Raw genomic sequence first — 27404 nt, forward strand, 5'->3', positions numbered from 1 at the left:
TGATACAGGGGATTATGTGAGTCACAGATGAAGAGCCCCCTTTGACCTGGACTGTTGTTCGGCAGTTTCTAATCAATTCGTAGCCATAACTGTCAAATAGTCCAGACAGGAATGATTTTACCAGTAACTGTGGATTGTCCTGATAGATTACAGGCTGTTGTCTTTTTCCTGTGAATTCAAAAATACAACATAAATTCCAGCAATTCATTGTTTTACTTTTGTATCCTTCTTTGTTCTACTTTTTTAGATCGAAATGTTAGAGCACAAATACGGTGGCCACCTCATCTCCCGCCGTGCTGCCTGCAAGATCCAGACTGCCTTCCGCCAGTACCAGCTCAGCAAGAACTTCGAGAAGATCCGCAATTCGCTGCTTGAGAGTCGTCTTCCTCGACGCATTTCCCTGCGCAAGGTCCGTGTGCAAAACACAGAAGGTTTCTCTGCTGAACGGGCCCTGGCAGAAGGCTGCAATTTGGCAGGCATCCCATTGGTGCGATCCCCATCTCTGCCTACCACAGTTGGTGGCACCCTGACCGACCTGGAAGACTCATTCACTGAACAGGTCCAGTCACTGGCAAAGTCCATAGACGACGCACTCAGCAACTGGAGCCTGAAGACTATGTGTTCACTGCAAGAAGGCGGCACTTATCAGTTCAGTGCTGACTCCTTTAATGCAGCAGCAGCAGCAGCCGCAGGAGTAGCAGGTGGAGGAGAAGTAGGTGGTGTGGGAGAATCAACAATTCCCCAAGGCCTGGTAGACCCAAGTGACCTGTCGATAAGCGCAAGCAAGCTGATGATGGCATTCCGGGATGTGACGGTGCAGATCGACAGCCAGAACTTTCGTGTTTCATCCTCAGTCTTGGAATCTTCCGCTTCCGTCACCCTCAGCAGCTGTGTCCAACAAGAGGACACTGTCACGACTACTTCCACAACAACAAACTCCACTCCAGCCTTCATTCCTCCTGGTCCCTCACAAGAACCCTCTCCTCCTCCTGCAGAGCTCCCAGCTGAACCCATAGATCCCCCTCCACCCCCACAAGAACCCCCTCCACCCCCAGAATCAGATATAGAAGGAGATGAGCAGGATGTTGAATTCCCTGCTCCTCCTCCGAGTGAAGAAGAGCTAGGGGATGATGAGCAACCTCCCATAACCCCTCTGGATAAGATGGCTGCCCCTCAAAGCCCAGAGGAGATTGTGGTGGTGGCACCACCACCCACAGAACCCCCGTACGCCCCTCCACCACACAGGGCTTTACTGCTGGGGAGCTCCCCCTTGGTAGAGCCCCTGGAGGTGAAGAGGTGTGGCTCTGAGACAGCAGACAACAGCTCAGAGCAGATGAGCAGCAGCAGCACGTCGACAGAGGCACGCTCCACATCTGAAGCCTCGTCCAAGGAAACACTGCAGGCCATGATCCTCAGCCTGCCGCGCTACCACTGTGAGAACCCCGCAAGCTGTAAATCACCCACCCTGTCCACTGACGTCATGCGAAAACGCCTCTACCGCATTGGCCTCAACCTCTTCAATGTGTGAGTAGCCACTGCATTTTCATTCTTTTGTCTTTAGATGATTCTAATTAAATTTTCAATCAGGCTAAAGTTTTGTGTTGTCACTTCAAGTCACTGCTTACTGGTTAGCCATAATTAACTGCAGTGAAACACAAAATTAATGAAACAATTAGTTTACTGGTTGTGAGTTAGTTAATCAGGGTCCAGTAATGTAATCGTTCTTCTTGAAAAGTATAAAGGAAGTATATATATTCTGATTAATTAATTATTATCGTGAAGATTAAAAGAGAAGTACAGCGGTTTTATTGGAAAGGATAGAATATCAAAGGATAGAATATTTTATGTACAGTGAGATTTATGAAACAGTCTGGATCCAACCCGCATCTAAGTGTACATCTAAGTTTGACAGGTCCCTCTGGACTCTAAGAGCAAAGAAAAGCTCTTTTCCTCACAGGTCCCCATTGTACTGAAAGAACAAACAGAATGAAGCCCATGTCCCAAGCTAGATCTGAGGTGCCTTCTTTCTTCTCACAAAGACAAATCAGAACAGGTACAAAAAGAGAGGATGACTTATTGAGACAGAGAAAGGTGTGAAGATTGACATGGTGGAAATGACAGTCCCACAGCCCTAAGTTACAGTGTCTACTGCTGCCTGTCAAGTGTTTCATTCTGACACGGCACAGTTAAATGATAACAGTGGCATTTTACCACCTTTTTTTCTTTTTTGAAACAATAGGCAAAAACAGGCTAGTCTTTTTTACAAGGGCAATTGTCAATTTGCTGGCTGAATTGAGATCTGTCTTGATTATCTGGCAGATCAGTTGTAGCTAGCTAGCTCAAATTACTTAAGCTAACAATGACTCCATGAGTTGGTTGGAAATGCTGTCTTTGGCTGATTCATTCACAAACATCTTGAAATGGGGTCCTAAATATGTACTTGATGGGTATAGTAGACTGACGCTAAAGCTACATGTCCCACGCAAAAAGTCTGCATCCTCACCAGTTGATAAACTAGACACATGTAAATAGCATTGTTCTGTTATTTCACTGTTAGGCTACTTAGCTTACATATTTTGTTTGTATTTTAAAGCAGGTGTTTTCACTTAACATGAGACTTTTAGGATGAAGGAAACGTAATGCCAACATCATTTCAGGTAACCTTGGATGTGGTTGTGGGAGCGTAAAATTCCCCAAATCCAAGAGCAAGACAGAACTGCACATGTTTAACTTTGGGGAGAAATATTAACATTAACCTGTCTGCAACATGCTAAGCTGGCAAATTATTTAGCTAATGTTGTGCTCTTTGGCTGTGAAAACAATGCTCAGTTACCAGGGAGTATGTCAGGACTTCACGTGGCTCAAACCCAAATGCAGGCAGGGACACGGTTCAGGAGGGTAGGAAGCAGTTTATTGAACACAAGAAAAAGGTAGACAGATGCGAGGTGGGATTCCTCCGGTGTGGCGAGACAGAATGAGCTAGGCCAGGCAGGACGGGTAACTGGGCAGGGGGGAAACGGCGAGACTTCCAGGGTATAGCGGGGTCTCCACGGACTCTGCAGCTGGAGGAAGACGCCCAGCTCTCTGGGACCCGGCCCACAACTCCGCCCCGAAGGAGAGGGAGAGAGAGAGGGGGAACACTACAGGGAGAAGGACAAAACACAAAACCCACCAAGCACCTTTCACACACTCCAAAAGGGGAAAAAATAACTCAAAACAAGCACACAACACACAGCTGTCACCTCCCTGCTTGGGGCGGCGTGACAGAGTAAGCTAGTTAACCAGATATGCTAATGGTTGAACTTGTGTTAATAGGCAAACATGCTGTTTAATCCATTTTTTAAAGGTTAAAATAAAGACACCATCTTCCAAACTCTTTAAATGGCAAGGATTGCTCTTTCTATTTCTGCTTGAAAATTTAGAAAAATCCACAGATTGACAGGCATGCTCTGCCTAGTTAAGGTTTCTCAAAATAGTTTCTTTTTTATAAGAACTTGATACATTTTATCTGACTTTTGTGTCAGGTGCGAAGAGCCAGTCTTAAAGTGTGTCTTTAATACCAAGTACCCAAGTTTACGGTGTAAACCTGATACAGGTAACTCTTGCAATCCTAATACCGAATTCTCATTGCATTTTCCTATGTGGCTTCACAAATTGTCAGCAGAAGAAAAACATGTCTGCCTTGAAAAGCTTGTTTAAGTTTGCTGGTTGTAGCTTTTCAGTCATTGTGAATTCAGTTCCCCTTGCTGGCTAGAGAAGAGTGACAAAGTCAAAATCAGATAAGACCTTCCCAAGAGGCGCTCCAGACAGGTGCAAGGTGGTTACATGGCAGCAAGAGATAGGAAGAAAAAGCGTTGCCATGGTGACAACATTGCATGGGGCCAGCACTGACTGAATTTGTTGATTTGTTGAGAGAAACACTGAATCCTTGAGACGTGTCAAACTCACTCAGTTTTATAGAAAACTAAAAGAGTAGTGAACTATGACCTCCAGCTACTTATTATACTTTAAAAGATCAAAGAGAAACACTGAAAAGCCCTATTCTTACATATTACATATGGTAAATTTATGTTTACAGTTATTTCAAGCTATAAAAGCAGAGTAAAATCTAGTGTGGGAGCTGACTTTAGCTTGGTGTACACCTCAAAACAACCCAGATTTTATTTGTTCAACACTTTGAATTCTCCTTTTAGAAATGTTTGTAACCACATGACTCCTGAAAATGCGCTATGCGGCCAACGGCACACTTGGAAGCAATCTTTAAATAGGGAGATTTACCATATGCTCTATTAGCTTTTCACCCAGAGCATACCCTAAAGGACCTAAACACCCCATATATTCAAATAAATGTACTGGCTCACTCATATATTACAAGTTGAGCTCAACCACTGATGGAGCAGCTGCGTACAATTACTTGGAATACATGAGGGGTGAATTCAAAAAATAATGGCAACGATCCACAAAGCCTAAAATTCTCATTAGTCATTCTGCTGCGAGTTGTGAATGTAATTAAAAGTTCCTTCAGCACTGTGTGAACTGACACCTTGGGAATTGGAATGAAAAATTTGTTAACATTTCAATCCAAGCAGGGGTTTTTTGTCCCTGCCAACTCAACCATTTCTGTAGAAGCTCTCTGTGCTTTCCAGAGTATCTTGCAGTGATGCAAAATACACTGTGTTCCCTTGGGTGCAAAACCACTACAAGATTTTGTTAAGATATTTCCCCAATTATGCCATCTCATACAAATTTAGAAGATTGGAGCTCATAAACACACACATTATCTTTTTTGTTCACTGCCAAGTTCTGCAGCGCAATAAAAGTGCACAATAAAGCCGATTAACTTTGACTCAGTGCTGGAGCATGACACTGAAAACAAGAGGAGCAGGAATGAGCTGTGCGGTAACTGGGTGGAAGATGGAATAATCACCCGCCGAAATGTACAAAATATACAAAATAAAATAAAATGTTAATGGCCTAAAAGAGAGATGTGAATCTGTCAAGTAAATTTAAGTATGGTATATTTTTCTATTTTCAAAGGCAAAGAGGAAGGTAGATTGAACAGAAAATGTAACATGGTGCATTTTTAATTAGATTAGAATATCAAATACCAACACATCTGTTTAGGAGATCTCCAGAAGAGCATAAAGAAAAAAAGAGATTTATAGTAGAACAAATCCTGCCCAATGTTGCTGTTAATGTGCATAAAAATGTATCTTGAACTAACTATTTTTGTCATAGTGTTTAGCCTTTTATACTTGATTTCAACTAACCAAATGGTGTGCAACAATTATCTAATTATACTATAAAAATGATGATGGATGGATGGATGGACTATAAAAATGTAAGGTTCAAGGGGGCAAATCCTGTATGTCTGTATTTAATATAATGTACACTGGCACTAGTTAGGGCTGCACGATTAATCAAATCGCCCAAACCATGATGTTTGCCCAAATCTAACCAAATTGTTTTCGTACTTAAACTTAACCAAGCCTTAACCAGAGCGTTGTCACATCATGAAACAGATTTCATTTTCAACAGTGGCTTCTAACGGTAATGAAAAGGCACATACAAATGATGTCATAGTGGCATCAGTTTAGAAAACGCCTCTGTGTGTGGTTCTAGAGGGCATGGATAAAAGAAGTATTTTTTCCTTTAATTTGAAGGACTTGTTAAATTGTGAACAGCTAAATTTAACAATATACAGTAAAACTACTTAAAGGATAGAGTTATGGTTTGGTGGTTCAAGTTTAGGTCAGTATTTAGTCATGATGAAATGAGCAAAAAAACTACAACAAAATATTTAAATGATTAAAATTAATATTGGATCTAAAGTGAAAACATTAGCCTTGTTAATCCAAAGGAGGAGATGAGACTTCAAACCTGGCATCGATACTCTCAATTCCCAAACGTTGCTTTAATCTTTATCTTTGTAGAGCACATAATGGTATTTTAGTCCAGCCTACCAGTTAGATTGAGTAACTCTCTCAAGCCCTTCCACTTCTAACAAAATGTCTCACTCGGTCAGACTATATTTACTATACTCTTTACGATTATTTATTCAAAAATGTCCACTTTGATAGTAGCATCTGTTTGTTCAGATTTCATTTGAAACCATTTTTATTATTACCTATCTTTTGAAGGAAAGGGATGACTCTACACATTTGTAATGACTGTTTAATGAAAGCTCCCCGTTTGATTACGAGGTTCTGTGACTCTTCAGAGATATATTCACAAAATGACAGGCTTCATAGGCTTTTCTGTCTGTTTGCAATTCCCGTCTTCTCATTCACCCGATCAAACACCTTGAAAGATAAGCTGACTTTTAATAAATTGACTACAAGGGAAGAGAGAGATAGAATGAGCAAGGGAGAGCAAAAAATAAAAAAGTAGAGAGACAGAGGGCAATCGAACTTGAGGCTTATTAGTTCCACCAGTTCATATCCTCCCTCTAATACCTGCGCTGTTGTATCCTTTGCATCTTAAACAGGGCTGTTTGCTTTGGGCTAAAACTTGGGTATTGCTTGATCATGCGGACAAAAAAGCTCAAATGCCCACAGCTGGATAATGTGATGTGTGAGTGTGTATGAGTGTGTGTTTGTCTTGCAGATGGTACATTACAGAGACGTCAGAAGTTTGAGGTGTATCTGTGTGTGTGTGTGTGTGTCGTGCGCGCAAGAATAAACATATAGAACAGTGAGTGATGGAAATGGAGTGCAAAAGCTAGAGAGAGGAACTGAAAGAGTCACAAAAAGGTAGAGGGGGAAAAGGTTGAGAGAGAGGCCACTTGATAAAGTTTCCACCTGAGTGTGGATGGAATGACAATGACTCCATTATGGGAGGGGAGAGTGTGTCAAGGACATCACACAAGGGAGCTGGTACCAAACCTTCAGCGGGGAACGGGCAAAGAGAGAGGGGAGGATGTGAGCAGGTGTGACATTAATCACAGATTCCTAAGTAGATTTCTCTTTTTGTATGCATGACTTTTCCATTTTACACTACTTGGTTAGACATATCCTTAATTCACTTTCCTCCCGCACACATTTTAGTGGAGTGAATACATTGATCAGACATCACAGCAGCTCATGGTGGAATCAGATCAACTCCCTGTCACGCGTGAAAGCACTGTCAGTGAAGTATGAATTAAATAAAAGGTGGCATAAGAGATTGTGGTGAAAGTGTGAAGAAACAGAGTGCAAGAGAGAGAAAAGACAGATCTGAATACATATGTCGAGTAAGGCTAATTAACACAGCAGATCTGCAAAGCCTGGCCGACTGCTCAAGAGGGATAACCTGACGCCAGGAGGAGAGAGCTCTAAAAAAAAATGTATGTACGGTTTGTACTTGTTTGTGCAAACACTTTGGCTGTATTAGCATTCTGCCCTCGGTGCTAAATGACCCAGCACATAATTACAAACTCTGAAATCCAGATGGCAAACAGAGGAAGCATTAATAATTTCTCTTCTGCAATTGACAGTTGGTACATAGAAGACTGTACAGTAGCTCAACTGATTGGGGAAAAGAAATTACTGTTTGATTAATATACATAGTGAGTCAGCTGTGTGTTGTGAGTGCTATCAAGTGATAAACCTAATGCTAAAGCTAACTAATAAACAGTTGAAACAGCTGGCTGTAGTTAGTTAAAAGTGGTATGGTACAAATGGTAAATGGACTTGTTTTACTACATCACAAAATACTTGTACATGAATAAAATAGTTATCTTAAAGTAATTGATTTAAACTGTTGAAATAGTTTGCTAAAAGTCAAACCAATGACTAAACATCTGAAATAGCTAAAGCTAATGCATAAGCAATAAAGGATAAGTGGTGAAATACCTAAAGGTAATGGATAAATGGTTGAATTATGTATCTAAACTAGTGGAAAAACAGTTTAAATAGTTAGCTAGATTTGAAAAATGATGGAAATATCCAGCTCCTGACACTCTAACTAGTACTACCCTAACCCTAATGTAACAATATCAACTTTTAATTAACAAGTGTTAAACAACAAATAGTCTCAAAATTCTAATGTAGACATCATGTGTCAATGGGGCTCTGGCCTACATTTGACGAAAAGTGTTGGAAGCCAACCAAAGAAAATGGTAACCAAAGGAAGGTAAAATCAGCCATATCAGTACATTCTTGCATTTTCAGCAAAAGCAGACTTAATGGAAAAGAGCAGAGCTTTATAACAGCAAGTCCACACCAGTGCAATGATTTGGGGTTCTGAAGCGTTTACAGTCACACCACACAATTGTGTACCCACTCAGAAAAATGCACAGGCGCTAACAGGCCTTCAATCTGTCACTTGCTAGTAATGAAACAGAAATGCGTGTATCTGAAAAAATAGGCAACATGCAGTGCTGACAGTTAAGTACTTGTAAAGGCAATAAAACACAGCTCTGAAGTATGACAACTGTGCACATCTGAAATAGATCTAAAATAAAAGTGGATATCAAGGAGGTGAGGGGAGTATATTTATGATGGAGTGAGGGTGAATGTGTGTGCAACAAGGAGGCAAGAAAAGTATGTGTGAGAGAGAAACATGTCTGGGCCCATAGCAGTTTATTTGGAAGATGTCATTTTAGCATGACATCTGGGTCCTGTCTGGCACTGGCTCTTACGTTCCCTCCCCTGTTTGTGTGTGTCTTTATGTTGTACTCTTGTTCTCTTTTCACACTTCAATCTTGTAAGGACCCAGTTTTCTGTTGTCAGCTCCATGTCACCTGCTCCACGCACAAGCCCTCATCAATGACAAAAGAGGTAATTTGTCGGGCAGTAGTTAGCTCACCACTAGAGCCCGCGTCCCACGTACAAAGGCTGAGTCCTTGCTGAAGCGGCCCGGGTTCGAATCCGACCAGCAGCCGGTTGCTGCATGTCGCCCCATCTCTCTCTCCTACGTTTCCTCAATGTCACAAAATAAAGGCAAAAAATACACAGGTGTTTTCTGATCTGCCACCTGTTTGGTTAAGATTAGGAAACTGAAACTACTTAAGGTTGGTTTCAAACCAACATTGACTGAAGGTAACCCTGTCTCCTAGAAATAAGTATACAGTACTGTGTACTGTATATACTGCAAAATGTTGATACTGAACGTAAATGTTCACTGACATGTTTTTAATTTGTTTTCCCTTCCCTTTCCCTCTCCAAAGCTTGAGTTTATGGCTATATTTAAGGGCTCACAGGGCTTGGTTAGGTCAGGGAAAAATTGTAATTGTCTTGACTTGAAGCATGACAGGACTGTATTGACATTTTAACTGAAACCACAGTTGTTCCTTAAGTGCCTAACTTAAACACATGGGACTAAGGATTATAATATCTGTGTCCACTTTGTATGCTCACACCAAAACCTCTTACTTAAGTTTTGCTTGAGTTATCCATGTACTTCCTTTAACTGACAACACGCTGCCCGTGAACATAATCCAGGTGACAATTACATCCCCCTTCAAAATGTAACTGGCAAAACAAACTAGAAGTATGTATCTTTAATTTCTAGGAGACAAGGTTGCAGGAGGAGGTACACCAGAGATGAGATGTGAACCACGATCTCTGTGTTAAAGTTGCCAAGATTTTTAATTTTGCTGCATTATAAAGACACAACAGTACTCCCACCATTGCTCCGGGGAAAGGACAAACATCATCTGCACAATCACAACAGGTCCATGACATGGAAAATGTAAACACGGTTGCTTTCAGCATTTGAACAAACAACCCATGCTTGTGATTGTCTGATGAGGACAGTCTGTTTCTGCACTACTCATCTGAATCTATTCATATTGTATTTCCTGCATCATTTCCTCCCCTTCCTTCCGTATCTTCCTCCCTTCCACTTTTGATTGTGAATAATAATCACCATGTGTGATCCATCTGTTGTTGGGCAAACATCAAATGAGTGATATCTGCCAAATTCATTTGGCAAGACATCACCTTCAGCTGAGAGGGTGAGCTAGAAGCTGGGAGTGTGCTGAGACTGTCACAGCAGATGCTTTCAGGCAGTCTAGCCTGCACTCATCGTCCTCCCTTCTCTGTCCTCACATTCCCATTCCCGCACATCTGCTCTGTCTGGTCTTCTTCCAGCCTCCTCCTTATATCCTGCCCTTTATCCTCCCCTCTCCATTCCCCTCTGTCCCACCCTCGCCCTACTAAACCCATTAGCTGTGGTACACACACACACACACACACACACTGCTCTGTTATGTAAAGACAGTGGTTTAAACACTGTATAGTCACTGTAGAGGGAGAGCTGTGCCAATAATGTGGTAGCCTCCCTAGAGCAACTATCCTCTGTGTCTAATAGGGTTATAAATAGTCACGATATTACTCCCCTCTTCATACATAAGTAACTTCTGCTATGCAGTCAGCTGAAAAATATCAGCAAGACTTTTGATAGGATCATAGGGGGGGGGGGGGGGGGGGGGGGGGGGGGGGGGGGGCAGAAACAGAGGGCAGAGGGGAGGGAGTGGTGGTAAGAGATGTGGTTGAGTCAGGCCAATGTCAGTATAGAAAATTACCCTGTAGGCCGTTGTCCATGCTTCATGGGATAGTCGTTGGCCCATTTTTTTATAATAAATAAATAAAGAATTTTCATTACACCGGCCCCAAAGGTTCGTCAGCTCCCGGGCTTTTTCCCTGTATGCCAGATTACCTGTCTACCCCTGGCCATCACAAGCTATTGGTCGTACCAAAACAAGTAAGGCTGAAGCATCCAAACCTCAGTGTGAGTTTTATTGCTTATGATGAAGGTGTTATTTATACAAAGGTTACACTGCCAATCACATTTTTTTGGGTTGATATATGATCTTGCAGGCAGCCATTGGTCTTGATTTTGGCACGCTGATGAAATCAACAACACAAAGAACACTTAACCACTAAATTAATGAAAAACAAAAACAAAAGTCACAGACGTTGACTCAAGCAAATCTTAGACCTGTCCCAGTCCAACAAAGTCTTCTTAAGAATTCCTCAAAGTCTTTGTATTTATAAGCAGGGCTATAAAGCTGCATCCCAGATCACCCAGTATGGTTCTGGCAGTATCCTCTGAATTTAGCAGTGTCGAGCTGTTAAGTAGTTGTTAATGAATGTTGTAATTCAGCATGGGAATGAATACAGATGACATTCTGCCTTGTGTGTTTTATCACTTTTAGCCCACAGTGCAGGTGTGCACAGTAAGCGCCCGCAAAAGCTACAGATATTCAGACCAAGAACCTCATTACTGCAATGCATAATTCTTTTTTTTTTTTTAATGTCCTTAATGCTTTTTCAGCAGTCATTAAAATGAATAATAAACAAATAAAGGATGTAGCTCTACTTCTGTTGGTGTGGACTGCATGTGTGTAACACTTCTACCTGCCGCCAGATAACTGTTAATCTGAACAAACTGACTTGTTACTGGAACTAAGTGTGGTTAAGTATGTGAAAATGCAAACCATTCGTCTCAGCCATGCTACTACCACCACATTTAGGACATAAAATTGCATCTGTGCAATTTTAAAACACTGACAAGAATTCCCTTTACTCACTCAGTCTTCCTTTCTTCTCTTTTCTTTCAGAAACCCTGACAAGGGCCTTCAGTTCCTGATCTCTCGAGGCTTCATCCCAGACACACCCATTGGCGTGGCCCATTTCCTGCTACAGAGAAAGGGCCTGAGCAGACAGATGATAGGAGAGTTCCTTGGCAACAGCAAGAAGCCCTTCAACAGAGATGTCCTTGAGTGAGTAGCACACATTATTTCCTGAAACCGCTTTAGGATAATTTACCACTCCTCTTAAGGTGATTCTGCTTGGTAATCCCTCCATTTTCTGGGAGATCAGGGGTCAGGGTCTACAGGAACTACAGGACAGGATTTGATAGCACAAGGAAAATCCTCAGCTTTATCAGTCACAATATTGTGCAAATCATGTTGATACCTGAGCTAACTGTGCACAGGCTTATACATTTTTCAACTTTATCTTGGGTCAGATAATTCCCTGAATCCAAATGTGAAACCTAAATTGTAACTTCAGTATCCGCTTATGTCAAAGTTGTTATTTTTGCAGACACTGGCATTTCATTAGTTTTTTCATCAAAGTAAACTGAAAACAAGCTGAAATTGAAGTGCCATGATCCTACAAATAAGCGCTCATCTAACTCTTCAAATTGTTAATCTAGGTTGACTTGCTAGACAGAATTATAGAAGTTGGATTACAAACTGATAAGACAAAAATAAAAAATAATAAACTTTCCTGCCCTTTTTGTTTTTCAGCTTCTTTTATCACATTAATATCAAAACCGCAGTTTCTTTTGTATTGGTAGTATTATATCAGACAAGAAGTGAGAAACAAAGAGCAATTTTTGTTGTCTGATAATGTAAATTTTTTTTTGAGATTCCATAACACATCTCAACAGAATAAAGGAGAATTTAGCTCCTGCTCTTGGTAGTTACTGTATCGAATATCTAGGAAAATGTTCTTTAAATCTTTAGTATTGGTTGGCTAACAACATCTCAGCAGATTCTACATATTCGCCTTATCAACTGAAATTCCGACCAGAGTGCTGTAACTGAATCAAGATTTGTGTGTGTTTGTTAAAGGAGTACTCCAGTGTTGTATTTTACTTCCATAAAGTTGTGAGACTTAAAAAATAATGGTCAAAATCAAAACAGCTGATCCAGAGTTTTAGTCCATTGTACAGGGCAAGCTCTAAAAACACTGAATCCTACACATCACATGATGCACCTTAGAAGTGCCATTGGTGTACTACCAGTCTATGTACAAGACAAATACAAGAACTTAAAATAAATAAAATATGAATCAATAATAAGTCATGAATTTGCATTTCATGAATGAAAGATGAATTTTCTGGAAATTACTCTTAAAATCCTAAATAAAAATACCATGCATGAGTTTTGTCAGGACGTTGCATTAAATAGCAAATTTATTAGCTTCAAAACTTCAAAACTGTAAAAACAAACATTGATAACTTGAAACTTTTTTTTTCATCTTGTTCGTACAGTGTGTTCTTTACAGCAGAATAAATATAAATATAAAATACATAAATAAATCGGACAGAAAAAAACTGATGAGCCCAGAGAACAAGGACAGATGCCTCGTTCTAGTATTACTCATCAAATAAAGGTGGAAACACACGTATGTGCACATATGACTGACTTCACCCTTTAAGATGCATTCCAGGTCATTAACCTGACTGGCTTTATTTGCTCTGAAACTTTAGAGATCTCCTGCGTTTGTGTATTTCCATCCTTCAACATCTTCCTAACTTTATCTCCGTAATTGCCTTTTTCATTCTGTTACATTCTCCCATTCACCAATTACCTCTAAATTTGCATATCAACTAGAGGAGGTGCCGCGGATCTTTCTTTTATCCTCCTTTGCGTACAAGTTATCAAACCAAGAACACACTTTTAGTGGCACGGCCACACATACACGACACAGCACTCTACCAAGTTGTTCACCCCAGGTCTCCCTCATCTAATATCCATATTTTCTCAAATGGACTCTATCATGGTTCCAAATACATTGTATTAACAGGATTATGCTTTTAAGACTTCAAACTCCAATTCACAGTGCATATATAGTCGATGCAGGTGACATTTGGTTATATAGATGTACATTTTCCCTATTTTCCTACAGAGTAGATTTACAGCCATACTCTGAGTGGCAGTGATGTTGAAGAGGAACATGATAGGAGGGTGGAAAAGTGTGTGTGAGGGCACTTTCGATAAAGTGTACAAAGTGTAGTCACAGGAGTGCGGGTGAGGGATTGCAGTCTAATTTGAAAATCACTCATGGTGATTTACTGAGCCTGAATGTGTGTGTGTGACTTCTGTGTGTGTATGTATAGGGAGGGTTTGAATGCATGCGTTTCTATATTTGTGTTTTGTTTGTGTTGTCTCCTGTTTTCCTGTCCTCTCCTTAGAAAGCTAATTCGCTTCATTCTGTTCTCATTTCTTCAAGCATAAACAACCATAGTTAAAATGTCCCAAGTCAATTAAGCCAAATTGTGGTTATAGATTTAGGTTCCAAGAAATGTGGCACCCCCGACGACTCATTTACTGATAATGTATTGTGCTTGTTTAGCAGCAAGAATGAGATCTGTTTTCAGCCTGTCATTGGCTGCTCAAAATATGGTTCCATCTGGCCTGCTGTTTCTTTTTATTTGAATTGTGTGAGTGTGTGTGCGTCTGTGTGCGTGTGTATGTGTGGACCTGCCATGACAGCCTTGTAAACATACAGTTTAAGCCTTGCTATGCCGAGAGATGTGTCTATTTCCCTGCCAGGTACTGTATACAGATCAACAAAGCGTATGCATGAGAACAGAATGTGTGCGTGTATACGTGCATGTGTGCTCGTGTGCATGCGTGTGCTATTATTTTTGAGTGTGTATGGGAAAGAAATGGGGGGGAAGTAGAGGGCTGATGTACTTAGGCTAGAGAGCATCTCGTCTGACGTTACATAAACAAGGAGTGACAGCCAGGGAAGAAGGGAGAGAGGGGTGGCGGAGCAAAGAAGTGAGTCATGAAGAGGGCGATCAGAGAGGCTCGACAGTCAAGAGAGTTGATCAGGAGGAGGATCAAGTCACTGTGAACTATAAGCTTTACCTGTGTAAGCATTGTGCAGAAAACTGTCTCACATCACTGGTAGAAAACAACACAGTTAACTGATTATTATTATTGTTATCAAAGTGCCTGTCATGTTATGATTATTAATTGCAGTAGTTGTATTAATGCAGTATTTAGCACCTTGCCTCACAACAACAAGGTCCTGGGAAAGGTGTGTAATCCACCAGTGACTAGAGCCTTGCTTGGGCCTTTCTGTGTGGAGTGTGTGTGTTTCCTGTGTTAGGTGTAGCAGCATCCAGTATTAATAGCAGTAATAGAGAAGGTGGTGTGCCTGTAGCAGTAAAAGATGGAGTAGTAGCAATAATCATAGGGACAGAAGTAGCAGTAGCACTGACAACCACAGAAGCAGTTACAGTAGTGTAGTAGTATAACTGTAGAAGTAATGGTAGACATACAGTAGTAGACACAAGACCAGTAGCAGTAGTTTAGTATTAGTTACAGTAGTAGTAATAAATCACATTGTACAAATAGTAGTAGATGTGGTGGTAGTAGTAGTAATTGTAGACATAGTTTAATTAGTAGTAGTAGTAGTAGGTTGTTGCAGTAAAATTCATAACAGCAGTAGCAAGTACTAATAGTAAATAAAAATACATAGGACAAGCAATAGTGGTAGTAATGGTAGTAGTAATAGTGCCTGCACTTGTAGTAACAGTATTACAATCAGTAATATTAGACATAGGACAAGTAATAGTAGTATTTTAATATGTATCAGAGTAGGAGTGCTAGGTGTAGTTTTTGTAATATTGTGCTAGGTGCTAAATGAAATAGTATACAGTTCATGGTATTCTTACTGTGAGCCAGTTTTGTGGTGATCTCATGTTGTAGTACCGTGGCGCCATGCAGGCAGTACTGTAGACTCAGCTATCTGACTCCTTTCTGCTGGAGCAGCATGTGTCACAGTCAAGTTACTCACCTCATTAACTTGCTTTGTTCACAGTAATCCATCTTCATGTAGTGTGTGTGTGTGTGTGTGTGTGTGTACGTACATGTACGCCAGTGTTTCCTATAGTACAACAAACAGAGAAGATCAGAAGCAGAAGGCGATGTCTTGACGCCACTATCTATCTTTCTTTTGAACATGCTGTCCGTGACCGTCAGTAGGTCGTCAACAGGTGCGGATAGATTTGGTATAAATCTCATAAAAAAAAAAATCTTAGTGTTAAAAAAAATTCTTTAATTTCTTAGTTCGATTATCATTCCACTTTGTACCTCAACAGGACATCTCACATCAAATCGAGGAAAGCTTTAAAACCTCACAACTATTTAACAAAAACATCTTTCATTTCAAAACCTCATTTCACCTCCAAAATCACCCACGTTGTATTTATCCCCCCTCAACTCATTGGATAGGATATTTTGCTTTTTTAATTAAAGTCATTAAGCTGGGGTTGTCAGGTAATAGGAGGATTTTCTGCTCGGAGGGATTGTATGCATGTACGTGTGCGTGTGTCTCTTGGCAGCTGTGGTACAGAGGAGATAGCTGGGCCCAGACTTATCCCTGGTGTCCATGCATGGCTAATACCTGCAGTAAGCAGAGTGGTGCTGTGAGCGGGTAGCAGATGAGTTGACTTCTACATCCTTTATCTTGGTTGTACAGCCACAGATCCACCCAGGCCATCATTTAAGGGCCATATCATGTTGATATATACATTTTGCTATAATTTAATAAATTTTCTTTTTTTTCCTGTGTCTTTCTTTCCCCCGCTTTTGCTCTTTCCATATCTCATCCCTTCCCTACTGTGCTTAACAGTTGCGTGGTGGATGAGATGGACTTCTCAGGCATGGAGCTGGATGAAGCACTGAGGAAGTTTCAGGCCCACATTCGTGTCCAGGGAGAAGCCCAAAAGGTGGAACGTCTTATCGAGGCCTTCAGGTAATTGTAAAAGCGGTAGTTGCTGTGACTGTCTGGGTTTTGCAATATTCTCGCTGGTATTAGAAGGGGAGCACCATTTGGGTATGATTTTCATATACTCAGCTTTAACCATCTAGGTATATCAAGGTATGGATTTCATTATATACTTATTACGTGCATAAAGCAAGCAATATTCATACATGTAAGAGTTAGGGTGGGTGTTTTTAACTACAAAACCAAAAATACAAGAACGAAAGTGTAGGGAAAGGATCCGTTTGTCTGCTCTAACGTAAGCTGTAAACATTTGCATTTCTAGTTAACTTTCTTACTTACTATTGTAACTACAGCTACCCTGCTTTACTTCCATGGCCAAGAAGCATTTCTACTACATTATTTTGTGGGGTGACTAGGTCACAGTAAAAAAAGCCCCATTCATGACTAGCATATCTGTAGTAATTTCCTATTCTATGACAGTTTATTCTGTATGTTTGTCAACGCTGGCGGCTCTTTCTTGCTCACAAATTTGCGAATCCTTCTATGGCCTCTGATTGGCTCAGCCTGATGTTTACGTTTCTCATGGAGCTCAAGCTGAAAGAACAGGAAGTTTTTGCTGTTCTGCTGTCTTCACCAAATTAGCTTGAAATTGTTAAGCCATAAATATTTAATCTAAATGCAGTCTAGTCTTTGTCTTCCTATGTCTGAAATCAAGGGCCCATGTTTCAGAGTGGTAAAACTGTTGTTTTAAACTACATATATGATGTGCCGTGTGAGAACAGAAAGTTTGAGTCGTTACTGAACAGACATGCAAGAACCAGATATTTGTCCATGCACGACAAATGTATTAATATTCAGAAACGCTGCACGGAGAGAATTGTTGCTTTGAAGGAGTTGGATATGAATATTTATCATCTTTTAGTTTATGGAAAATATCCCTCATTTGTCCTACTGGTGTCATTTATTTTCTACTGTAATTTAAATCTGAGTGTGTTGATATTTGAGTGGGTGAGTGGGTAAAAGGCGAAATGAAATACTGTCACTTAAGAATTACCTCTTGGCCAAACATGTCATGCGGTGCTTTAAGATGCAATTCACAGGATTTTTTTATCAAGAAATATAAACTTCTAAAGGTGTGCTGAAAGGCACAAATGTGAATTTGTGATTTTGTTTTTGTGAGATGTCAGTTCATGCATCTGTCTTTTCACCGTACAGCTATGCCAGACAAATGCACAAAGAGGAAACATGAAAACAAGCTAGTATGAGAAAATTAACCAGATAAAATTGACATCCATGTGCAGAATAGGATTAGGGCCACATGTGAATTTTTTTTTTGAGTTCTGACTTTAAACTCAGAATTCTGACTTAAATCTCAGAACTACAAAAAAAATTCACACGTGGCCCTAATCCTCTTCCTCATCCTTGCACACATAAAGGGACATGAAAAAAACAAACAAATATATAATGGAACATAGTCTGACCACATATGTGAACATAAATATTTGATAACACATGGATGATCTCAGCAGTCGAGTCACACTGCCTCACCATGCACACACTTTGGTCTTTTCTTTCTGCTCAGCTACAATAAAATGTTGACAATGCGGCCCCCATTTCAATAGCCAGGCATGTAATTTCTGGCCACAATTTGCAGTGCAGCTGTAGCCCTGTGTGTTAATGCTAACTGTTTGCCGTAGCCCCTCTGGAGTAACAACCACCTGTCACAGTTGTCGAGGTGCCCAATGAGGAGAAAAAACAGTGGCATTGTCATAGACAGTGGGCAGAGAGGTTGGCACTGGTAATGTTTGGACATAAGGCTGGCTCTGCGTGTTATAGACACGAACTGGGAAAAAGAAGGAAGGGTAGAAAAGGAGAGAGGGAGAAGGTTTATAAATAACCAGTGTTGCGTAACTGCCACAGCCTCTCTGTGCCTGCCTCCCCTGCTCCTGGGCTTTGATATGCCTCCAAACACACACACACTCACACACTCAGAAAGAGAGAAATCTCCGAAGTAAGTGAAGGGGATTTGAAGCAGCAGTGAAAAAGAGCGAGGGGAAAAGTGAAAAGCAGCCAGCAAACTCAGTATCTGCTGCGTCAGTGTGCTAATGAATGAGCAAATATGAGCCAGCTCCCAATGCCGCAGATTTATATTTTCATGTCGGCATTACAGTGTAGTATCCAGACATCCTTATTTACTCACCCCACAGTCACATACAGTTACTGTATTTTCTATAATGGTTATTATAGATAACGATCATGCAACTTGTATAATCTTGCACCAAAAACCATCCTCACAGAGTACATAATGACTATTGGATTACACCATGTTTAGCAATCTGTAACAAAAAGAAGATTGGTTTGGAAGACAGCAGCAAATGCCAAATGTGAAGGCTGCCAAATTCATTTCAGTGAGCAGCATTGTGTGCCGTTTCACCCTCTCGTTTAGTAAGAGCACACTTAGATAGGAAGCCGCATACACTGAGTTTTTTCACTGCATGGTGCAACAGTACATTAGGATTTACTGACAAGGGCATGATGACGGGTTGCTGTGGAGTCACGGTTTTCAGACACTTAGATGTGAATAAGCATCTGTGTGGACCCCTCTGATTATCATCATGCTAAAACAAATACTGCATGATGACAAACACACATGAAAGCACTGCTGCTTAACCTACAGACACAAGTGGGGGGAGACAGTGAAGTGAGAAGTTCTTTACCAAAAGCAAATAATATAAATGTTCCTCAATTATAAACATGTATATCATCTATCAAATAATAAGTTATCTTGATTTCCATAATTTGAGTATACCAAAAACAGCCACCTAACTATCTAACCCAGTAGCAACCTATAATTCTCCTAAAGACACCTCATACTACAGTTGATAAATATTATGCTTGACTGTATATATATAAATTAAGTTACCTTGGTAATTTAGGTTTAGGAGCAGGGTCACGCCTCAACCACACCTGTCAAGCCTATACCTTGTCTGCTCAGTTTGTCTCCGATAGCTTGACCCATTCTCCCTTTACCTTCATCCATGTAAATGTAAATGCTCTGTATTTGTATAGCACCTTTCTAGTCTTTGCGACTACTCAAAGTGCTTTTACACTACATTGCATTCACCATTCACACACATTCATATGCTGAGCCTAATTGCTCAAACAGAAAATAACATTCACATTCACATACATATATTGCCACCAGGGGCAATTCGGGGTTCAGTATGTTGCCCAAGGACACTTCGACATGCCCCCTCCCCTAAAATAAGCTCAGGTGAGTCTCCTCCCGTCCGGTCTTCCTACATCTTCCCAGACCAGCCTATCAGACATCCATCACCCTTCCCCTTTGACATCCAATCATCCGTCCTCAATCATCTAGACATTTTGAATTTCCATTAAACCTTTAAATGACATATTAAGATAAGATAAGATAAAACTTTATTATCTATTTCTGGAAACATGTCTTTGGCTTCACCGGGTTCATTAAAAACCATATCAAATACACATAACACAGGACACATACAACCAATTCATTTGAACACAGAACCCAATACGAGCTTCAAGTAGACCAGTTATCAAAATACAGATAAAAAGTTAATCAGGACCTTTAAACACAATAAATAAAGTTGTATTTGTAATACAAAGACCACTCTGTTTCCTATCTTTGATTATTTGATTAATTAAACATCTCAGTTTTTTTTTTTTTTTACCAGAAAACACATAGCAGTTGAGGGACTTTTTTCAGCACTGAGTAGCGTAGTGCCATCTTAGTCCAGAAAGTGCATACAGCCCTAACAACCTCCAGCAGGTAGGGCAGCTTGTACGCTGCCTGGGAGGCAAAATCCAAGGAAAAAAATCGAATCATTCTTTCCTGCTTGTAAAGCTTAAATGCAGCCAGCCCACTGTAATAACTGAAGGCGATTTAGATGAGACTGACATAAATGAAAACAGGCAAACATGCACAAACCCCAGGATTTTTTTTATTTTGATAATCTTGGAAGTCTTAAGCAGTGTTGGAAAGCACAATAAAAACTGTGTGTGACAAGGTAACAACTGCACACCAATGTGTGTGTCTTTGCGCAATCCCACAGAGACATTAGATTCCAATCATGCAGCTCAGCAGGTTTGCAAAACAGCGCTACAGCCCCAATGTGGAAATGATGACTGATTAAACTAACGATTATAGTATACACTCCAACACAGCCCACAGGGTCCACACACACACACACACACACTCACACACACCTTCTCATTCTCCTTTTGCTCTGTATACTACTGTTTAACTCTGTACTGATGTTTAACTATTGTATTGTTCATTCCCTAACCAGGAAATATCCATGCACCTCACAGAGAAACGGTGTAACTCTCTCCTCAAGGCACGTCTTTCTTAAAACACAAATACACACACACACACACACACACACACACACACACACACGCATATATACAAACACCCAAAGTAGGTGTCTACAAATCTTTTAGATTCATGGTTTCCATATCCACACGACGCAGAGGCGCTTCCATTCCCCACCTCTTATAGTTAAGGGTATTTGTTTGGGAACTATTTCAAACCGAACCTGGCCTCTGTCTCGTTCTTTTGCATAGAAGTGCCAAGGTAAGGGATTTCATATTTCAAACGTCATATTTCTTCTCTGCAGCACAAAAACAACCTGCATAAATCCAGCAACCTGGCCCATAAATGTAGGAGAATGTTTAACTATGGCTGAGGGCTCAGCGGACTCGCCCAAGATAAAGTCAAACACATACACACGCGCCCTTAGTTTTTCTGCGTATTGCATGGCCCATGTGACTATCCAATCCAGTGGGACAAATTTTTTTATACAGAGACAGTTTCAGCAGAGCACCCACTGTGAGGTTCATTGCTGCTGAGGGGCAGCAAACAGCTTCAGAGGAAGCCACAAGCAAAATTAAAGCCATAACTCTTATCTGGGAGCGACACTATCATGCTCAGCTTGCTCAAGGCATTCATGAGCATGTAGTGTGTATAAGGATGCCTTTGTTGTCCAAGGATAACCTATTCATCTCTCACTGTGTATTTATCATCCTCTCTAACTGGCCTCACCTATTCTTTTTTAAATCCTATCTTCCCCTTTCTGCCTCTCTGTCATTCCTCCACATTTGCGTCCTCTGTCATGATCTATTACCACACACATTCATCCCTCTCCTTTCCACCTTCTTTCCTTTGCCTCATACACCATCCTTTCTTGCAAAGAAATGTTTGCTGTTTCTTTTCCTTTTACCTCTTCTTCTTTTGTCTTCTTTACAGTCAGCGCTACTGCATGTGTAACCCCGACGTAGTGCAGCAGTTTCACAACCCAGACACAATCTTCATCCTGGCCTTCGCAATCATTCTGCTCAACACTGACATGTACAGTCCCAACATCAAGCCTGACCGCAAGATGTTACTGGAGGACTTCATACGCAATCTAAGAGGTAAGTGACGCTGCATCATGGTTGCTTCTAGAAGTGCGGGCACATTAAGGGAGTTAAAGTCACATTAATTAATTTACACAAGTCGCTCTAGTAATGTAGGTTTCTTTTTAGGTATGTATATGTGCATGTGTGTCACATGACAAGGTTTTCTGAGGAGTATGAGCTGGTTGGTTTGCCAAAATCTAGGGCTGAAACAAGTCATCAATTAAATTGATTAAATCGATTACTAAAATTCTTTGCATTGATGCTTCGTTTAATCCATAGAACTATATAGCAAACTGCTTCACACGGACTTTTATTACTGCTGCACATCACGCTTATGCTGTGAACACGAGGTGATTTTGATGCCGCTGTTGGCAAAGTGGAGGAAGAAAGAAAATAGCGAGGGACAAAGAAGAAAGTGTCCAAATTATGGGATTATTTCAAGCTAAAAGAAAACAACAACTCTGTAATGTTACGGTCTGTCTACCAAAAAATCCATCCTTTCACCCATATTCTTTGTCTTTATAATTGCTATCTTTATAATAACAAACAACAGCTGTTTTGTGTGCAGGATCGTTCATTTCCCGTTTCACATTTCCCATGTGTTTTCTTGACAAAATGTGGTTTGGAGACCAGCGTCGGGGGACACAGCCGCTGTCAGCTTGTGTAGTGTGTGTGTGTCACTGTCACCGATCAGTCATGTAGTGTGAACGTCACAGCAACTTCAAGACTCCCGTCACAAGATGGCAAGTTGTGTAGTCTGAACAGCACGGCCATCGGCCAACGCTGAAAGTCTTGTAGTCTGCACAAGCCTTTAGTATAACTTGTATAGCACTCGGGTGATGTTTGTGTTTGTAAAGCAGCTGTCTGGTTGTTGGTCTCTTGATGTGATTTTTGCTGTATGACACACTATGAATTTCCGAAAGGACCAATAAATCACCTTTAAACGTGCACAGCTGTCCCGTTACCGGGGGGGCGCCGCTGCCGCAAAGCAAGAGTACTTCTTAAACGACGCATCGATGAATCTTTGAAATAATCTATAGAAGCTTCAAATACTAAAATCATCGTTAGCTGCAGCCCTACCAAGATCATACTCATAGTTTGCTGGCTCAGAAAGCATTAATTAGCACTAAACACAAAGTACTGAGAAGGAAGAGAATGGTAATCTTTTTTGCAGTATTGTTCTGCAAGTATTCGACAAATACAAATTTTGGATAAAAAGTCAAAGGATCAGAAAAATCATTATATTTATTCCTGTGGGGGACATTAATATCTGAGGCCATTTTCTTGACAATCCATCCAGTTGTTGTCAGGCCATGTCTCTAAAAACAGCTAGTAAAACTTAGTAGGCTTCTTCCTTTGGGGACTATGAATGTCTGTACACAAACCCATGGCAGCCAATCTAATATTTAGTCTGGACCAATGAGGTGGAGCAAAAAAAATATGTCAACAAATATATTTCACCCTCTAGGGTATTGATTTATTTATGGCACCTGAAAACCATCAAAAACTGGAATAAGTCCCCACAGACAGGGAGAAAACTGAAAGAACCAAAGAAAGATGCCATAATTATAGTATTTGGCTTTCAATTTCAATGTACTCTATGGCACAATATGGCAAAGTGCTCACCAGGAGCTGTTCCAGATGTTAGAGAAATTATTTAGTGTGTTTCCCAATAGTTTGAATTTCACTACAATGGAGACGAGAAAATGTATAATAAGAAATCAGTAATACTCAATAATCCTCCAAATATATTTCCTAAATAACTCATGTCGAGGGCTTTGAACAAGGCATTAAAGCCCACAGATGAATCAGAGAAAGTGAGTCAGTATCCAGCAGTGTTTGGATCTGCAATTCAATCAAACCGCGCTGCATAAATTTAGGTGAAATAAATAAGGTTACATTTCTATCCCTGCCCGCCTTGCTTTACACATTCACAACTCATAGCAACATCGACAGAAAGCACCCGGTAATTCTTGTCTCCCATATGAACACAGATACTCATTCGCCAAGTGTAGGGGATGAGACAGGCGTGCCGTAGTTTTCCTCTCCCTCGGTGCAATCAATCAGGGAATGCTGAGGTTGATGCAAAACAACTACAATAGATTCATCCAGTAATGTTCCCCACAATTAAATTAAGTTGGCAAATCAATTTCAGCATCTTATGCAAATTAAAATATGCCACTCTCTTGGCCTCTCTATTTGTCTTCTGCTCAGTTTACTATGTTTTCTCTGTCTACTTCCATTCTCTTATCTTGTTTTGTCTCAGAATATTTGGTCTTTGTTATATTATCTCTGTTTCGCCCCTTTTTTTCTCCCAAGTCATGTCTCTCATACACACTGACAGAAAAATAGCTCACTCAACTAATTGGCTGAGGTGAAATGCAATTATGTACCAGAAACCAATAGTAATGAAGACACATAGAACATTCATTATCTCAGTTAAAACAGACTGTCTGTGTCAAAGTTATTCCACAATGGGACAACATAATATAAAACAGCTTCCACCATAAATTAATCCAGTAGGCTACGGTCAGCTCATTATAAAATGAAAATTGGAGTCTCTCATTTACTGAATACTTTTGCTTTACCCATGTTTCCCGTGGAGCGATGCCTCTTCTCTTTCCCTGTCTCTGGCTTTCACATGACATATTGGAGAACAATAACCCCCCAAAAGTAAACTCTCTGCAAATCTGAGACCACCATCTCTAAAAACAGAGCCTCCAGCCATGCTAGCAGCTCTATGGACTGTACCTGAGCGCTTCAATGCCATGAGCTAAATGCTAACGTCAGCATGCTAACATCACAATAATAAGCAACATGCTAGCATGTTGATGTTAAGCAGGAAAAATATTTTCCATGTTCACCATCGTAGTTTAGCTTTTGCTAATTAGCACTAAACACAACGAACAGTCAATGCTGATGGGAATGTCATTTGTTTTTGACCTGATGATGGCTCTATGTGAAAAGTTAGCAGAATAGTTGTCTGGACATTCTACTAGAAGCTAAAAATGTCATCCTGATGGCGGCACTAGAGGTTAAGTCAGGGGATCATTCAGTGTGATTTATTCTATGAGGATCATAAATGTCTGTAGAGACCTCCACATCAATCCATTTAATAGTTGTTGATTTCAGTCTGGTGGGCAAATCAATCAACTGTGGTGGACAAATCACTTAACCATGATGGCCATGCAAAGAGCCATGCCACTAAAAATAAAGCAGGAAATCGTAAGGAGGGTAAGGAAAGTGGGAGAACTGGCAGAAAAAAAGAGACATTCAGCAAAAAGATTTAGCTTATTAATCTGACACACTACACACATTTCCCCCTGGACATCTCCTCTCCCTCTGACTCCATAATGTGCAGCGATGTCTCAGCAGTGTCCCAGGGTGCCTCACTGTCAACGCCATCACTTGTGGCGGCTTCATTTTCCCCAAACACATCCTGCCCCATTGAAAACTCAATGTACCACACAGCGCGATACAGCTGTGCAGATATAACAGGGAGTATCTGGAGGGTACCTTTCAGCCTAATGACATGCAGCTCTACCTGCGTCGAAATGCCACGGCCTTGAACTGCACTGTGTTCCATCACGGAATATCTCAGAGTGACTGAGGCAGGGTGTTAACCTTTCACTTGCCAATTAACCTCCTCTCACCTTGCCTTCTGTCATTACTTAATGGAGATAATGAAAGACAAAAAAGTCAAAGAAGGACAGACTAGCAGATTGAGAGAAAGAGCTCTCTTTTTGCTCCAAATATTGAATTCCACTGCATTGCATTTCAAGTAATGAGGCAAAACAAAAGTGTGTCAGTGCAATATGCATACAGTCATATGTTGCATATGCTTGTGTATCCATCTCCTTCTGTTGCTGTGACACATACACTGCCGCATTTAAGCCAGAATAGACAGACTATTCTTAAGGACAGGACTGTCTGCGAAAACTAAAAGCAACCAACCTGTGATGTGTGCATACTTGTGTGTAATCAGCCTATTCCTATTATAGGTGTGGATGATGGAGCAGACATCCCCAGAGACATGGTGGTGGGAATCTATGAAAGAATACAGCAGAGGGAGTTACGCTCCAACGAAGACCACGTCACCTACGTCTCCAAAGTTGAACAGTCCATCGTCGGCATGAAAACGGCAAGGACACATAGATGCACTTTTGCTCTATACTTGTCAGGACCTGCACTGATATAATGCATCCATTAGCCCTTACCCTCAGCCACATAGCAAACCTTGACATTTAACCTAAACCGTATTAACCTTTAGCTTGCATTAGTTGATGTTTTTGGCTACTTTGGCCAGGACAATCATTGTCATCAACACTGACATACTGTAGCATATGATTGCAGACAGTTGCTTATTTATACATCCAACAGACAAGGAGCAACATTATCAATTATTTGGAGTAGTTTGTAGCCACCTGGCTAATGTATGTCCGATATTCACTCTGCAGCTACAGTCCACTTAGTTTCTTAAGACCCTTTTTGCTGAAAAAGCTACTTTTTGTAGATACAATGAGAAACACAGATAAGACATTACAGTACATTAGAGTACCCACACACACAGAAGTAACATAAAGTGATTCCCAGATGGGGTTGAGTTGATGGTACAGCACTTGTTTTCCTTATTAGACACTGTAGAACCTTCACCAGTTGTTTGATGTGGATATAAAATACTAAATCACTTTCCATCACAGAGTTACAAACAATTTTTGTTTAGTGGTCCAGTGTCCCTGCCTCTATTTTTCACAACACTTCTCCTTATAGTCATGTTGGCTTGCTAGAATAGTAGAAGGTCAAGGTAATCACACAAAAACATGAATTTGATTGCACACACACATTCTCTGCCAACTCCATGCTAAGTCACTCACTCACATTATTCAATTTTATTTATATAGCGCCATATCATTCATAACAGAAGTTATCTTATAACACTTTTCACCAGTAGTCTTTTTAATAGTTTTTACAAGCGCTTGGCGACAGTGACAAGCAAAAAACAGGGTTTCAACAGGCAGAAACCTAACTATAAAATGAAAGTCTTAAGCCTACTCTTAAATGTGGAGATGGTTTCTGCCTCCCTAACCCAAACTGGGAGCTGAATTCACAAGAGATGAACTTGATAGCTGAGTGCTCTGGCTCCCATTCTCCTTTTGGAGACTCTAGGAGCCACAAGTAACTCTGCATTCTGGGAGAACAGTGTTTTAGTGGCGTTCTACGAGCTCTCTCAAGGCCTTACACTATCACCTAGCCTTGGTAGCACATTTATTAGCCATTAAATGTCTCATCAGCAGCGAAACCAGCAAAATACATGGGGTGGCAATGGCGCAAAGGATAAGACGATACCTTTGGTATCAGAGACCCAGGTTCAATCCCCCATTGTGTCCCTGAGCAAGACACTGTGCGACCTCTGAAATGTATAACAATTGGAAGTTGCTTTGGATAAAAGCATCAGCTAAATGAATGAATGCTTATCAACAACTGCTATCATTGGAGTCTTGTTTT

The 27404-nt window shown here is 40.7% G+C and overlaps 1 protein-coding gene across 2 annotated transcripts in view; it reads left to right on the top strand.

Annotated features, from left to right (window-relative positions):
- Positions 1–27404, top strand: part of iqsec3a (IQ motif and Sec7 domain ArfGEF 3a) — a 118806-nt gene that overhangs the window by 73793 nt on the left and 17609 nt on the right. For both annotated transcript variants that reach the window (XM_046071633.1, XM_046071632.1), the window contains exons 5-9: positions 248–1524; positions 11546–11707; positions 16365–16487; positions 21748–21914; positions 25901–26040. In XM_046071633.1, coding sequence (XP_045927589.1) covers positions 248–1524; positions 11546–11707; positions 16365–16487; positions 21748–21914; positions 25901–26040 — 1869 coding nt within the window. The remainder of the gene's footprint in view (positions 1–247; positions 1525–11545; positions 11708–16364; positions 16488–21747; positions 21915–25900; positions 26041–27404) is intronic.

Source organism: Micropterus dolomieu, linkage group LG16, assembly GCF_021292245.1.
Source record: "Micropterus dolomieu isolate WLL.071019.BEF.003 ecotype Adirondacks linkage group LG16, ASM2129224v1, whole genome shotgun sequence".
In the NCBI taxonomy this organism is placed as follows: Eukaryota; Metazoa; Chordata; class Actinopteri; order Centrarchiformes; family Centrarchidae; genus Micropterus; species Micropterus dolomieu.